At 39.6% G+C, this 11755-nt stretch overlaps 2 protein-coding genes across 3 annotated transcripts; both read right to left on the bottom strand.

The window, feature by feature from the left end:
• Positions 1–1286: 1286 nt before the first annotated feature.
• On the bottom strand, positions 1287–4843 carry rpl27 (ribosomal protein L27). Its single transcript, XM_034220304.1, has 5 exons — positions 4766–4843; positions 4148–4230; positions 3225–3394; positions 2258–2368; positions 1287–1372 (listed from the first exon to the last, which is right to left on the bottom strand). Exons 2-5 carry the CDS (start codon positions 4226–4228, stop codon positions 1324–1326), a joined length of 411 nt encoding a protein of 136 aa, XP_034076195.1. The 5' UTR covers positions 4229–4230; positions 4766–4843; the 3' UTR covers positions 1287–1323.
• Positions 4844–5268: 425 nt separating this feature from the next.
• Positions 5269–11591, bottom strand: rundc1 (RUN domain containing 1). 2 transcript variants are annotated; one of them, XM_034219467.1, is made up of 6 exons: positions 11062–11591; positions 10170–10178; positions 9673–9831; positions 8885–9083; positions 8652–8744; positions 5269–8063 (listed from the first exon to the last, which is right to left on the bottom strand). In XM_034219467.1, exons 1-6 carry the CDS (start codon positions 11446–11448, stop codon positions 7201–7203), a joined length of 1710 nt encoding a protein of 569 aa, XP_034075358.1. In that variant the 5' UTR covers positions 11449–11591; the 3' UTR covers positions 5269–7200. The 2 variants fall into 2 exon arrangements, with proteins under 2 accessions (XP_034075358.1, XP_034075359.1); XM_034219468.1 differs by lacking the exon at positions 10170–10178.
• Positions 11592–11755: the final 164 nt, after the last annotated feature.

The raw sequence follows: 11755 nt of genomic DNA, 5'->3' as shown, positions 1-11755 counted from the left end.
TGCAAAAAAGAGCCATACAAGTTATACATAAAACTACATACAGAGAACCAACAAATAAATTATTTATCGAACTAAAAACACTAAAACTACAAGACCTGGTTAACTATAAAACTATTCAAATTATGTTCAAAGCCGCAAATCAACAATTAGCTCATAATATCCAGGGACTTTTCACACGGAGAGAAAGCATGCACATGTTGAGAGGAAACTGCATTTTTCAAAAAACCACCCGTGCCAAACTTCATTGCATCTCATCAAAAGGTGTTAGTCTGTGGAATAACTGTACTGATGCACTGAAATATTGTACAAGTCTATCTAAACTGAAAATATTATTTAGGAGCCAAATCATTAATGGTTATGGACAGGACCTGTAAAATCCCATTTGTTATTTCTTGCAATTGTAAAAGTAATTTCTTTGATTGTTTTGTAAAAACAAACATGTCGCTGATGATGACCTAATGTTTTATTTATAAGGAAAATGTATGCTAGAGGGGATAGGACCAGAAACGTTTTTTGTAAGCTTCTTCTTGCCCCTGTTGAACATGACAAGAGATTTTTTTTTTGTACTTTGTTGTGAGTGAGAAAAAATAAATAAAATATATATTATTGTTGTATGTTTTGTTTCTGACATGTTCAATACATTGACACAGGATGAGATGCCAAATCAATTCTGAAGCACTGTTCTGTAGTTCGAGGTTTTAACTAGTTCGGAGTGTAATAAACATTCATCAGCGAGACTAAACAAATATGGACCCTGAATCCAACTAGAGCCGCCGTCCATAGAAAAGAATGTTCCAGATAAAAGAAGGGCTCCTAGATGTCCCTGAACAATAAAGTCAGCTTGTGCTCGGTCATAAGCTGACAACAATGCGCCCAAGCTGCCCCCCCTTGGGAGAGATACCAGCAACACCCAAGGCCGTAGACCGATGCCATGGGCAAAGAGACAGTGAAAGGAGAAAATGATGAACTATGTCAAAGGTTGAATACCTAAGCAAATTATTTCTAAAAGAAAAGTACACCTGTAAGCTTCAAAAAGTTAAAGTACTTGTGTAGACTTATTGGGTATAGCCATTGAAGAATGTATCCCTTTAATGATGAAGCTGGTCATGCTGGTGCAAATCATATACCATGTATGGTAGCATATTATATAATATACAATTATTTATTCCAACCCATTTAGCATTAATATGAATCTACAAAGAAACTTATGTTGAATTAATGTAGTGCAGTACAAAATAAAAACTTCTTCCAACATGTATGTTACAGAAATAAAGAGACAGTCAAAATCAATTTTTAAACATTTATTTGTGAAAGCGAGTGAAGTTAGAATCGGAGCTTCTGGAAGAACCACTTGTTCTTGCCGGTCTTGTACCTGAAAAACAGAACAGAAACACGTTGGCACATTTTCTCTGGTAACACTTCACAGATCTGAGGGGTGAAACTGTTGATACATTTGCAAACTACACTTCAAGTTCAGGCAACAAATGTCTGTTTCTAAGAAACCACAGTGCAGCAACTGGATGGCTTTTTGGTTCAATTACTAATGAATGTATATCAGGATTTATTGCACTTCAATTATTAAGTCACAAAAGACATGTCTGTTTGAGTGATGGGATTTCTATCCCCACAGGATATAAGGTGTGGCATATCACTGACAGCATGTTTTTTGCTAAAAAAAAAAAAAAAAAAAAAAAAAAAAAAAAAAATCAGATTTCCTAATCTGACCATGTCCAAATCTTTGATATTTAAAGGTGGGGTATGTAATTTTGGAGAAACCAGCGCTAGAATTTGAAACTACGCCGAAAAAAATCTGCCTCTTCCTTACAGAGCCCCTCCTCCAACACACACGAACGCGCACATGACCAATGAGGGCACGAGATAAGTTTGTGCACAGATGGAAGGCTGACAGGCAGGTAGGCCATCCAGTTATTTTAGCCGGGCCGGCTCAGATGATAGGTTGTGCTTTTTTACAGTACTACGGCTTCCACATATTAAAACATTTTAATGTATTTATTGTAAAAGCATTTAATATATTCATTGCTATCGGGATGTTAAGAGCATTCCATGGAATAGAACAAAAAGTGTTTCTGAAATAATTTACATACCCCACCTTTAACAGATTACATTTGTCCAAGAAAAGGGATGGATTGATATTCAAAGAGGTTTGCTTAGAAAAGCCGGAGATCATTTTAACTAAACCAAATGTATACTGCAGACACAACTGAACATGTGGAATAGATGCATTTTGCAAACTCACCTCTCCTCAAACTTGACCTTGGCCTCCCGTCTGGCTTTGCGCTTGAGAGCAGGGTCCCTGAAGACATCCTTGTTAACAACAGTTTTGTCCAGAGGAATATCCACGGAGTATCTGAAGGAAACGGAAAACAATTGTTAGTTTTTTCAGATCCTCCACTTATCCAGGATTGTTTATCGAGCAGTTTATTTATGTGAAGCTTGTTGGTACTGAGCAGTGACACATGGTACTTCGTCACTGCTCAGATTGATAACACATGCAATGACTTAAGCCGACCCATATCTCTGAGCCTTTCAGTTTAAATCTAGTAAATAAAGAGAAATGAACGTTATGCAGCTTTCTATACAGTGTGAATTTAGACACATCTAACTTTTGTTAACATCAGATTGAGCTCTGAAATATCTTTAGCCATGTAAAGGATTGCTGCTGAATGACATGTATCCAAATTGTATTTATATACACAAGCACAATTCAAATGACTTCAAGTTCATGTTTTGCTTTTAATCTAACCTTCACAACATATGATCTTTCAAATATGACACAGCTCAACTGACCCCGAGCCATACCAGTGACTCAGTTTCTGAAAGTGTTTTTACTTCTACAGGAAGAACATTAAATGATAATGTAATCATGGTTCAACAGCTTAAGGTTTGTCTAGAACAGAACTGTATAAGCTATGGTCTAAAGTATCAAAGAGGCAAGCTATGTTTAATGAAATTAAGCGTGGAAGTTGTAGTTAGTACCTTTGATTTAATTATCAAAGGACAAAACAATATTACACATCTGCTATTCTTTTACTAGGGTGTAATGGCTGTAATAAGCTTTGAAGCGTATCAATTCATTCTGTAGAACATATTGCATCATCACCAACACTCCCACACTGGAGAATAAGCACTTCATCTATGCACATGCATGCAAGTAAATAAGTTAACAGAATATCCCATCACAGAAAATAAGCAAAGTCTCTTACCTGGTTGGCATGAGGTGGTTGTAGTTGAACACCTTAACGAAGGCCTTGATCTTGGACCTCTTGGCGATCTTCTTCTTGCCCATGGTGGTTGTCACCTTACGGGGATAGCGGTCGATGCCTGCGACCAGAGCGTGGCTGTAAGGACGGTCTGTTGTGCCATCATCAATGTTCTGCAGAGACAGTATAAAAAAGGGGCTGATGTTAGACAGAAAATGAATATAAAATATAAATTGACGTAACATGTTACTCAAATGTGAGGGTTCTGATACACGGCTTGTTACTAGTCAGTGACATTAAGTCCCTACATGCAAAGCCAGCCACCAACAACTCATTAATACTTTGTTCATTTATCAAACAGAACTCGCTTTTGGTCAACTACAACTTTAAAATGAGTTATTTGGTTGCAGAAAGAAACACCATGTGTATAGAAATAAGTTAGAAAATAATAGTCTTTCCTGACAAGCACTAAGCTTCTGGTGAACACTCCTGTACGTTTTCTATTGCCAAAAAAACATTGGGAGGATTTCAACTAAAATTGTGCAGCCCTAGCACATACAATGAATGCATTACTTTTGTTGTGGCCTGTACATACATGAATACAGCTAAAAATAAGAAGCTGCAGTGTAAACAAACATCCAACTACAATGTACAGAACATTTAAGAAAAGTTTAGAGCCCAATTATTAACAAAAACTCGTTTTAACAGTAAAATAATAGTTCATGAGTCGGGATGTGTTATAAGACTATTGCTCCTTTATATACACAAAAGAAAGCAAGCTGAAAAGGGGGTTCAAAGTATTGGAGATGGCCATAGGAAGCAGGTCAGAGATGAACTACTAAAGGCCTGCGTGTACATAACATTAAGAGAAAGCTGTTTTTGCACATAAAAAGCTGCAGACACCATCCAGCAGAGCCAGGTCTTACCTTGACGATGACAGCTTTGCGTCCGGCGTAGCGTCCAGCTAGGACCATCACCACCTTCCCAGGCTTCATGAACTTGCCCATTCCTACCACAAAAAGAATACATTGTCAAACCCATGAACCACAGCAGTTATTCAATAACAAAGAAAAACGTGTGTAAACATTGCCAACTCAAATGTTAAAGCTGGAGAGATTTCCAGTTTCCGGCTCGCTGTTCGCCTGATTAGCTGGCTAGGTTAGCATTAGCATCTAGCCATGTTTAACAACAATTAACAGTGATTCCAGAAACTTAAAAAAGGAACTTTTACAGACGGTAGTGGTACGATAACCGCTGCTTAAATCATGTCGATACAGCCCGATATACTACACAGTTTAATGATTCGAATAACGTGCTCCTTGAACAGGCTGCTCAGGTAAACTGCCATGTTGAAATGGATGCTACGGAGACGAAGCGTTGCACTAAAGAGGGATTTTTCTGCATTAGTCCATAAAAAATACACCGAAATAACAGACTCATGTTGGCTAAAGGAGTTATAGTCTTAAGTGTAGTACGATAAAAAACTATGCAATTGCCCAGATTTGAGCGATGTCTGTAGATTGTTTAAGGGACATTTCACTCACTGATGCTGTTCTACGGCCACCGCTAACAGGAAAGGAAGCGGAAAAGGAATTTCTGACCTTTGACGGTTTGGATCGACATACGTCACTTCCGGGAGTATTTTTGTTTTATTTATTTCTCTAAAAGGCAAATGCATGACTCTTGCTTATATTGCCGAATTTTCTTTTTTGGATTTTATACATACAATGTTTAAAATATTTTTTAAATATTCAGTAAAATATGTGTACTGTTATAGATCTAAAATACAAGGAGGAAGGATACAATATTTTAAATGCTTTAAAACCAATGGTGGGATGTCACTTAGTACATTTACTCAAGTACTTTTCTCGTGTTTAAATTACTTTTAATTTAGTCATTTACTTAAATTATTTAATACATCATTTTTATGTTTTACAAATCAATAGTATTCCCGAAGGCCTTCGTACTTCGCTACCTATGCTTTTTTATTCGATTTCTATCAAACTGGAAAGATAAAGACTCAAAAGAAGCACAATGTTTCATTTACTAAGTTTAATTTGTTTACAGCGGTAGGTATGCATATAAACATGATAAATGAACACCTTTCATATATCCTTATATATTTCGTGATTAAATAAAAACAACATAAATAAATGATTCAATGTGTCTAGTACGACATGATCTGATATGTTGTCTACTTCAGAGCTGTGTGTTAAAACATGCTATGCAATAAATAAATGTCTCTTCACATTAATCACAACGTAACACCTGAACGAAACACAACAAAAAATAAGGAAAATAGAAAGATAAATATAGCATTACATTCACTCCACATAGCTCAAACTGAACACAAAGTTTAAATTGACAAAGTAACATCAAATAAATTCTAAAAATGTGTCTTCAGGGGAACTCAAGTTACAAAGTGTACAGGTTTGTTTCTTGGGAAAGACAAAATAAAGTTATATTTTATCAACACGCATACTCAGACGTTTGACACTTACATGTTGTTCCCAGGATCACTTACGTTTCAATCCCATACACAGCAGGGCAACATACACACAAATGTAACTAAACGTCAGTTTAGTAGCATCTATGGTTTGTACATTCAGTAATTAAGGATATGATTTGTGCAACTCAGCTGTCTCAGGAAGAACAAATACATTTCTCTGCAAAATAGGAAACAAGACAAACCAATTACTTTCATTCAATTGTGTTATGTTGGGGACATAAGCCATTGCATCCTTCTTATCATACAATATCACTGTCATTCAATTTAAAATATATCTACACCTGGAATAAGAGAAAAGCAGCAGTTCATACAGGGTCTAACTCACCTGCAACACAAGTGCAATAAGTGACAACAGCTTCAGAGGTTTAAAATGTAGTCATTGATAGCTGCATGTTCCTTGACAATGTTACACAACACATTAACTTCAAGTTCCATGGAGATATCTTTTTCATTTGAGTTGACCTGAGTGCTTTAGGATCAACCCTCTGCTACACATGATTTACCAACAAAATAATAAATGCCCTCACAGAAGTCACTGTACTTTTCATTTACTTATGCTTTATTTTATAAAGTCACTTGTTTATGGAGCCTTAAATTACCTTTCTCCTCCTTGGATCAGATGTTTTTTCTTGTTATGTTAGCCACAGATTACTAACGTTGTCCAATGCTTTTCTTTAAAATGTTACGAATGTGTGCAATAAAAATGTACTGGAATTTGAAATATTTTAATAACCTTATTTTTAAGAATGAAATATTTCCTGGTGTTGACTTTGGCATTTTGTTTTCATGTTCTTTAAAAAAAGTATCTATTGATTGTTTTTGTCTGTTGATATAATCTTGCTCTTTGAAGCATTATTGGCTATTTGTTAGAAAGCTGCTATATCGATAAAGTTGAGTTGAGTTCACTTTGAACACAAGGACCACTTTACACCTAACAATCTCATGTTACTGTGTAGAAGCCACAGTATCGAGTTTTTGCTCATTCATTTTCTTCATCCTTACACATTAAAGTATTGATTCATTTATATACGTGTATATGTACGTATGCATGCATGTATGTATATATCCAACCTCTGTAGTTGCTGCAAAGTGAGGACAGTATCATGTACACACAGGGGAATGATGACAGTAACATGAGCACAGGTCGCAAAGGTCAGGAAGGCTTTTCTCTACACACGAGGAAATCTCAATCTCCGTTCTAAGGCATGTTTAGAGTACAAGTAGCTTTGCCATCATGACATGTTGGCATCTTTAACATGGTGGGAAATACTGATTATGTTTGGCTAAAGCAAACAGTCATCCATGCATGTACAGTACAGACACCACACACTTGCACTTTATTTAAGATGGGGAACTTCTTAACTAACCTTTAAAAAGGTTAAATGATTTTGGTACTGAAGTAAGAGAAGTGTAGTTTGGTTGATAAAATACTTGATATCTCAGACTACTATTTACGGATGCCTTTCCTACTCAGAAAGCATCCTTAATATTCTTCAGCTGCCGCACAGCCAGGTCCACTGGGAGGTTGAATTTGAGGTGGCTGATGCGGCCCAGGATGCGCAGGGCGCCTTCGAAGCCAGTCTGGGCCATGTAGCTCCAGGCCTGGTAGTGCGGGTGTATCAGAGTGCCAGACTTGCACAGCAGGTTGAGCCACGACACCAGGCGCTGCTCGTTCAGAGCCATGCACACCAGCGCTTTGAATTCTGTGTCTGGGCCCCGTTTGTAGCGCCCGTGCTCCTTCAGCACAGTGTGGACGGCCCACAGCAGAGATTGTTTAGGGGTGACGGTCACCGGGCCGCCCGCTACAGGCAGGCTGAAGGATTGTGAAAGCTGGCGGGCCGGCGTCTCCACAAAGGCCTTCCCATTTTTGGAGTGGTAGTATTTAACAAAGAGCTCCCATGGGTGCATGTTCTGTGTGGCTGTAGAGTAAGGCAGCAGGCAGGAGATGGGAGCCAGCACCAGGCTCATTGTCTGGGAGGGGGAGAAGAGGCCGTGAGCCAACAAGTCTTTCAGAGCGAACGCCAGCTCCTTCCTCACCGACGACGTCAGCTCGTCTCGGGGTCCCAGTGCCGAGTTGCTGGTGTAGTTAACAACATGTTCAATTGAGGGCTGTCTGCAGGAGCCCAGCACCCGCACCTTGTCCACAGCTGTCTCCAGACGCTGCAGGAGGGGCCCGTAGTCCTGCTGCGCCGACTCCTGAGGCCAAATGTTCTGAGGGACGTGGCCGGGCGCGCAGCCAAACTGGCTCGCAGCGAAGATCTGCAGAACGGCGAGGGCCTTCTGGATCAGCTGCAGGCCGGTCTCTCGCATCTTCTGGGCCTGCTCTGGATCCACTGCAGGGGGGGGGGGGCGAAATGCTGTATTAATACTGGACAGAAACACTGGTGCTTTCTGAACACCATCTTCAGTTAACTCAGTGGTGGAAAGTAGTCAGGTTCATTTACTCAAGTATTCTACTTGAGGACAATTTAAAAGAGGCTTTTCATTTCCTGACTTTTCTATACTCTTTTTACAGTTTGGAAATCAATACTGTACTTTTTACTACTTCACTACGCTTATTTGGTAACTGCGGTTACTAGTTAGAGATACAGATTGATAATACAAAATATAACTATAAATATGTATTATTCTAGGTTAAGACACACAGCAGTGTTTAATAAAGCTATGATTTACAATATGGCTACAATTGGCACCATATTTTCTGCAACATTAATATGATGAACACAATAAAGCATTCATATTTATAATTGATTTATAACACATATGTTATTTAGTGATGGGCATTTTGCATAATAATTACTTTTAAATTCAGTTCTTCAAGTATGTTTTGATGTGAGTACTCACATATCAGTCTGCTACTCGTTTTGTTACTACAATCATTAATGGCACCTGCCGTTAGACTTCGATATGAACTGACTAACCTCTCTTCATTCCTGGAGTTTTGTTGTTGGTGCCTGCTGCTCGTGGCTGCTGGCTGTGTGCACCATCTGGTAACAGAGGGTTCCCCACCTCGTCTTTTGGAAGGAAAAGCAAGGTCATTAAACCAATAATGAGAAAAAGTAAGACATGAAGACAAATGAGCAGGCCATGCAATGAAACAAGAAACCATTTTCCACTTGAATGACAGTTTGAGACTGCGTATGAGACTGCGTACCCTGGATGAAGTTGATGAACATCTCCAGGTCTCTGATCTGGGTTTTGAGCTGATCCACCAGCTGCTCTTTGACCCTGGCTGGGTTCACTATCTGAGCGATGGCCGAGTCCACTCTCTGTCTCAGCTCCTCAGGCGACAAGTTCCCGATGTCCTCGTTCAGGTTCACATCCAGCTTTTTGATCAACTCGTCAATGATGACCTGAAAAGACAGATTAAGTGAATTTATTGTCGGGTATTACCCAAGCTTAAAGTGGTAGATTTATAGTGTGTTGTTTTGTCTCCAGAAGTTGAATTGCAGACTTTTCATCACTCTCAGGTTAAAGTAATAAACTTGTTTAAAAGACAACGCTAGAAAAACTACCATCGTTCTCATCAGCCTAAGCTGTAGGCTACTTCGTACCTGGTGCCAATTATCAAACGTTAACAAGCTAACAATGTCAACTCTGATGTTGAACATGTTAAATATCAAACCAGCTGACAATCAGCATGTCGGAAAGTTAATCTGAAAGCAGGTTTTGAATGGCCCGAATGTATTTGGACAGGCTTGTCAAATATCACATGTAAGAAAAAATACAAAACCCTGAAGCATTTTAAACCTGATCCAAAACAGGTAGACACCATGTCATTATGTGTGATCATTTGGATGGTAGATTATATCTATGTTGTATCATTTTAAGTATGAGGATTAAAGGTTAGACAACTTCCAGCTGTTATGACACCTCAACACGTGATAGGATGAACCCAGTTTTAGCGTTGAATTGAGCATTGGTACATTTTCACAATCCCACCTTCTGTCTCTCCATGACGACGGACTGCGGCAGCGAGTCGTAGCTGCCCTCCTGATAGGCAAAGCGCTCCAGATCATCTAGCTGTGTCTTCAGTTGGAAAATGAGATCCTTCTGTTTTTCCCTCTGAGCCTCCAGGCGCTCCCTCTTCTCCCTCTCATTCTGACAGGTGAAACATACACAATGATTTTGATTTGTACACACAAAGAGAGGAGAGTGACCACTGTAACATAATGTACTAGATCTGGACCAATGTAGGATTTCTACTACTGATAACAAAATCAATATTTTGAGAAAGTTAAAGCTGTTTATGTTCCTTTTGTGTGTATTTTCTCCTTATTCTAAAGCCCTTTATGCTCCATTCTTGTATGAAAGGTGCCTTAAATATACATTCTATTATTATTAGCAGTTTAATATATACACAGCTGCGACTTTCAGTTCTTGCGTCACAACATTTACACAAAACAAACTCTCACAGAGACATCAGGTGTTATACTCACCAGATCCCCCTGCAGGTAAAGTAAGCAATAGGGGAGAAATTAAATAAAAAGACCTTTAGGGTGTGGATTGTGATGGAAAATAATTTCAAACCATTGTTAACTGAGACGTTACTTCAGTTGAGAGTGAGTGTAAAGAGGCATGGAGTATTACACAATAGCAGGCAAAAAGCAGTTTCTATTAAGATGGCTATGTAAACAGGAGCCTTTATTAAACAGATAGTGATCTGCTTGAGGCATTTTCATTTCGCCTGTGAGTCAACACAAAAGCGACATTTTCCACCCGAGATAAGGCATCAATGGGAACACAGCAGAGGTGGGAGCAGCAGCCTCTATTGTGACGCAACAAGCCCACTAATCAGTTTTACTCACAAACCTCACAACCACTGAGGTGAATCACTATATGTAATGAGACCAGGTTTAACACCACAGACTCACTGGGCATTTGCCTGAATATACATATAGCCTACCTGGGCATTTGCAAACTGGATGTTTTGTCTAACTCACAGTCTTTGACCATATCAAATGCACAAAATGTAACATAAGACAAAGAAAAGCACTACATTCTCACAGGAAAGAGGCTGGACGGAGGGACAATTATGCACTTAGCCTAAAAAAAAACACAGCAACTCATCAATTAGCTGTTTTTGTTGTACAATAGTTGTAACTATTGTTTCACAGTTAACAAATGGATTATTTGAACTATTCCAGTTCCTGTCAGAGACTCAGACACCTGTAGCATGGATGGTTCTAATATATTATTTATTTATTTGACATACATGTTTCTGACACGTCCTTTTCTGGCATGCATTCAAGAGTGTTTATAACGAATGTGTATCATCACGACAGTGTTTATATTATGTTGTGTGGTATCAAGTCATGAGCATTAACTCACCGAGTTCTCCAGCTGCTGGGCATCCGGCCCCCTGCAGCCCACCACATGAGGACAGCCCCTGAAGGCGAACTCCTCCAGCTCCACCAGCATCTTCTCCTTCTCGTCGCTCTGGGCGTGAACGATCTGCTTCAATCGGAACTGAACCTGGGCAAAGTGTGAGGTGAGGGCGAGGAGAGAGGAGTTCAGCAAGTCCTGCTCCCCTTCCAGCTTCTCCAGCCTGCCGGCCATTTCTCCCTCAGTGGCCGTGGACGAGCCTCTGTGCTTCGGCTGCCCAGCGCTCCACCTCTCATCCTCCGGGCTGGCCACCGCTCCGACCGGTGCCCAGCGCTCCCCTGCTCCGGCTAACACAGCCTCACTGTCCGAGGCTGACAGCTCCTCTGTCGACATGTTAGCTAAAGGACTTCAATACAGTTGTTTGTCAGCGTCTTTAGTTTTGTAACAGTCTGTTCCTGATGCTTTGTTTTCTTACGTTGCGCAGACAACAACAAGGATCACCACAGGAGAAACAGGTGTATCGCCATCTTGGGAAGGATGATTCATACGTCAAAACGGAGATACGCTGCGTCAAACTAACTAGGAAAACCGGAAGTCAAGCATTTCGGCTTCACAATAAAAGCATTGATGCTACTTAAAAGTCATCAAACTCTAATTTAAAACTTACTTACTTACTTAGATCCTGAATTTAATTATGTAG

The sequence above is a fragment of the Gymnodraco acuticeps genome, unplaced genomic scaffold (assembly GCF_902827175.1).
Source record: "Gymnodraco acuticeps unplaced genomic scaffold, fGymAcu1.1, whole genome shotgun sequence".
In the NCBI taxonomy this organism is placed as follows: Eukaryota; Metazoa; Chordata; class Actinopteri; order Perciformes; family Bathydraconidae; genus Gymnodraco; species Gymnodraco acuticeps.
The sequence above is the reverse complement of the archived record's forward strand: the minus strand, read 5'-3'. Positions and strand labels throughout refer to the sequence as shown.

Coding starts and splice junctions, on each gene's coding strand:
- rpl27 (XM_034220304.1), bottom strand. CDS start 4,228: ATGGGCAAGTTCATGAAGCCTGGGAAGGTGGTGATGGTCCTAGCTGGA. Junction 2,369..3,224: donor AACCACCTCATGCCAACCAG/GTAAGAGACTTT, acceptor CGTTTCCTTCAG/ATACTCCGTGGATATTCCTC. Junction 1,373..2,257: donor AAGGTCAAGTTTGAGGAGAG/GTGAGTTTGCAA, acceptor TCTGTTTTTCAG/GTACAAGACCGGCAAGAACA.
- rundc1 (XM_034219467.1), bottom strand. CDS start 11,448: ATGTCGACAGAGGAGCTGTCAGCCTCGGACAGTGAGGCTGTGTTAGCC. Junction 9,084..9,672: donor TCGTCATGGAGAGACAGAAG/GTGGGATTGTGA, acceptor CTGTCTTTTCAG/GTCATCATTGACGAGTTGAT. Junction 8,745..8,884: donor GTTCATCAACTTCATCCAGG/GTACGCAGTCTC, acceptor TCCTTCCAAAAG/ACGAGGTGGGGAACCCTCTG.